Consider the following 4,238-nt stretch of genomic DNA (forward strand, 5'->3'; position numbering starts at 1 on the left):
GTTACGACACACCAACAGGAGAGGACTGGCTAACACATGTAGCATCAGCTTAGTGCTGAAGCACAGGGCTCTGGGTGGACTGGGGATTGGGGGCTGGGTTGAATTGACCCTCCTTTTGGCTGTTGCAGTGGCTTGAAGGCTGGGCTAGCGCAGTGTAGGTGGGAGAGTATGTCTTCTGTGGGAATAAGCTCCATTTACCCCTCCCCCCACACTGGATTTGGAACAGCAAGAAGACTGGCTCCGCTATGCCAAGAGCCAGCCCCCCTCCCTCTCTGCCTTCCCATTGTATCCTGGGGCTCTTGTTGGCAATGGCAGAGGCTCCCTAGCTCCCTCAGCATTAGCATGCAAAGAGAAGCAGAGCGGCTTGCTGGCAAGAGGCCAGAGAGGACTGACCAGTCACCTAGTCCTGTAGGATTTATTCCAAACAGGTCGTTCTTCAGTTTTCTTTGCTTGGGCTCTGTAGTGGATTCTGCAAGTTTTAGTTTTCATGTGCTGAGTTCAGGGGGATGCTTTGGGAACTATTTTGGCTGGGGCGGGGGAGGTGGGGACTGGGATTCAGAATGCATGGATATGAAGCTCAGGGCTTGTAAATGCTTCAGAAGGCTGCAAGGCCAGTTGGCAGCCTGTGTGGTAATCCATGACTGCCCCCCTTTAAGCAAAAATAGGGAACCCTGATGCATATTAAGGAGTAAACCACACCCTCCCCTCTCTTTCCAAGGAGAAAGCAAGCTGCAGGTGCTGAGCTGTCAGAACTGGGCAGCAGTACAGTCCCATGCTCATGCAACGCCACGTCACCAGGCCTCAGAACATTAGAACAGCCACTACTCCTCCTTGAGAGTCACACCGAAGCTTTGGTGTTAAACCTTGGGTTCACATCCTGTGTTAGGAGAAAGGGTCTGGTGAATCTCAGGAAACTCCAGGATACTGGACATTTACTCAGGCTGAGGCTGACCAAGTCATTATAAAGCAAAAGCTGCATCTTCTCCACTGCAGATGGAGCCAAAGTCACTTACCCACACTCTTATAGTGACTGTCCCTATCTCTAAGAAGGAACCCCTCCCCAATGAATACTTTAGATAAAGTTTTTACCACTAACAACCCTCTAGGCTAATGATATGGGATCCACCTTGAAGAAACCCCTCCTCCATACATACTTTAGACAAAATAGTTTTTACCACTAACAAAACCTCTAGGCTAATGATATAGGATCCACTGTTGAAGAGGTCACAGGCATGGGGTAATCACATGTTCGAGGAATGACTGCATGGAAAGAAGAGCCAAGGAAGGACTCTACCCTCTAGTTATGCTGTGTTAAAACTGCATAGAGGGCCTCCCTGGTGGCACAAGGGGTTAAGCACCGTACTATGAAGCAATCCACAGCCACTGCAGCACGAGTTCCATCCCTGGCCAGCCGGAGAGAAACCCACATGGCGAGGAAGACCTCTCCTGTCTCACCCGCTGCTCCCCTCAGCAGTGTGTTTCAGTCAGTCTGCCTGTTCTGTTCCCTGTTCTGTCTCTGGTGAATCTTCTCACCCCCTGCATCTCTGACCTGTACCCCAGTTCTTGTATGCATACATAAATAAATCTTAAAAAAAAAAAAAACCTGCATAGAGCCTCCACCTGTTTCTTGGGGAACAGCATACAGATCCTGTCCCTGATGCTGACTCACTTATGCTGAATTGCCTAAGTGGTAATAAATTCTTTCTTGATAACTGCAGGTTTAGGGTTTCCATTATTTCTATTTCTTGGAGAGTTCAAGAACCCAGAATGGAGAAACAGTCCTAGCTCTATTACTTAGTAACTTTGTGACTTTAAGCAAGTTAAATTTAAGCAAGTGGCTTTGCATCTCAGTTTCCTCATCTGCAAAATGGCAGCTATCTACCTTGAACTTTTTTGTGAGAAGCAAATAAAATTGTGGCAAACACATGGAGATACTTAGTAAATATAGTTCCTTTTCCACAGATCTGAACTGCAGGCAGGTTCTACAGTGGAGGTCACAGGCCTTGCCAGATCATCATTCTCATTTCCAGAGGAAAGACACACTGGTGTTCCACACTCTCCTCTGGGGAAGAGGGCAGGGAGGTGTGGCTATTTGTATGACTCTTTAATAGCCCTCCCAGGGGCTGAGGAACACAGGTTGAAATTGTATCTCTCCCTCTAGCACAGAAAGAGCTTTCCAAACAGTAGATGAACTAGAATTTATTTACTTACATTTTAAAAGATTTCATTTACCTCAGCAACACAGAAGACAACTGAGGGTATAGATAAAACATTTACATCCCCAAAATGGTCAACCCCAAAATCCCAACCTCATTGCTGAGATGGGGTGAAGGATGGGTTCCAGGCCTCTATCCTAGGCCAAGCTCCACCATTAAGGTGAGACAACCTAGGAATAATACAGCCTCAGCCGCATACCCATCTGGAGACAGTCCTAACTGCTCACAAATAAGAAAGAGCTAGACTATACTGGGGACTGGTTCTTGGTGAGTCACTGGAAAGGTCAGTTGGTTCTCTCTTCAGCAAGTAGCTTAGCACCTTTCTGGAGAAAAGCTTAGCACCTATCTGGAGAAGAGTAGTAGTCTGGGGCTGAGGTGCTGGAGACTGACTGCCAACATCCAATAGGTTTCCTCTTTCAGTAATATGTGGTCCCTTTGTGAAACAGCAAGAAACTGTAAATCAAAAAACCACTCTGGCTGCAGCCTGAAAGGCTCTCTCAAGCCAAACTGCGACAGAGAAGACAAGTTCATTTTTAGTGGGCCTCTTCTTCAATAGGAGAGCAGCCAGAGAAGAAGCTGGTATTGCTGGCCAAAGCTCGTTTCTTTTTCTTCCCGGGAGCTTTATTTTCTTGGAACTCTGTTGCTGTATGTTTTGATTCTGGGAAGCCAAGGGAGGAGGCAGTTGAAGCTGTCTTCTTTAACAGCACCTGCTCCACATCACACATCTCCTTCAGGATCTAGGAAAGACAGAGACAGGTATGACTAGATCTCGGGTAGGGACAGCTTGGCCCAGCCTCTCCACTACACATGCTCAGCACACTCCCAGTGGTTTGAGGTATCGCCTAAGATTGCTCTGTGAAAGAAAACAGACTAGACTGTGCCCGGATTCCAGCAAGTGGATTGTACCTTTAGTCCCTCCCTGGCCCCCTACTGCTATGGGTCATAGCCAGTGTAGAGAGGGATACTAAATAGCCAATGTAGAGAGGGATACTAAAATAGTTGGAAACGCTTGTCTTTTAGCCTACCTTGCTATTGGGAGTAGCACAGACAGGGTTGAAGAAGCTTAATCCTGGGGTCACCTCAGTGGGATCCTCCAGTTTGAAGGACCCTTCTGAATCCTGGGTCCGCTCAACAGTGCCCAGACTATCCTGAGAATCAAGCAGAAAGGCATATTAGAAATTTAGCCACCAGGGTTACAAAGTCAGTCTATGCTCCTTCAACCAGCCTGTAGGGCTCCATCAGTCAATTTAAACCAGTCTTAGGGAGACCCTGTCCAGGGAGGTTGCAGGGCATGAAGGCAAGAGTGGGTAGGAACACTGCACAGGGCACAGTTTGAGGCAAGGTTTAAACCAAGGATGAGCCTTGGCCATTTCTTTGGTTACTCTTCGCTCCTCTATAATCTGCAGTGTCCCTTTTAGCAGCCCTACAGGGTATTAGCTGTATTAATCTTCCTTTCAGAGAAGGAAACTGAGGCCAAGACAAAGATGTTACTTAGGTAACAAGGTGCCTTGGTGGCAGAGATTGAATTATAGTCTGTTGTCATGGAAACAGAACTGCATAAAGAGTCAGGAAGCCTGAAGTCTAATCTTAGCTGTCATGACCAACAGTGTAATATCATGCAAGTCACCGAAGCTTATATCTGGGCCTTAGATTCCTTCTTTGTAAAATGGAAGCGGTGGACTAGAACAGTGTTTTTCACAACTGAAATTCTAAGAGGAAGCCCAATATGTAAACAAGTTAAGAGCAAGTTGCTTTGGTTTAAGTTGGGTCAAAACAAGTCAGGTTGCATGCCTCTGCCCAAAGGCACTTCCATGGAGCCACCATAGGACTCTAGAACCTACAGTGAGCCATGGGAATAAAGAATCTTTAAGATAGCATCTTAGCCCAACCTCTAGCTTGCTACTTTAGTCCTCTAATGCATACCTACCTTAGAAGTCTCTTTAACAGAAGACTAAACTTCTCAACTAGAATGACTGGTTATCAACTTGCTAGAATGATTGGTTATCATAGTTGTAGGAATGA

The 4,238-nt window shown here is 46.6% G+C and overlaps 1 protein-coding gene across 1 annotated transcript in view; it reads right to left on the minus strand.

The window, feature by feature from the left end:
* Window positions 1–2,188: 2,188 nt before the first annotated feature.
* KIF4A (kinesin family member 4A) overlaps window positions 2,189–4,238 on the minus strand; it is a 110,140-nt gene continuing 108,090 nt past the window's right edge. Inside the window, exons 19-20 of the mRNA XM_037511649.2 lie at window positions 3,242–3,388; window positions 2,189–2,953 (exon numbers count right to left, since the gene is read on the minus strand). Coding sequence (XP_037367546.1) covers window positions 2,750–2,953; window positions 3,242–3,388 — 351 coding nt within the window. The 3' untranslated portion in view covers window positions 2,189–2,749. The remainder of the gene's footprint in view (window positions 2,954–3,241; window positions 3,389–4,238) is intronic.

This window comes from Talpa occidentalis, unplaced genomic scaffold (assembly GCF_014898055.3).
Source record: "Talpa occidentalis isolate TD23 unplaced genomic scaffold, MPIMG_talOcc4v2.1 talOcc4.15, whole genome shotgun sequence".
NCBI classification, from domain to species: Eukaryota; Metazoa; Chordata; class Mammalia; order Eulipotyphla; family Talpidae; genus Talpa; species Talpa occidentalis.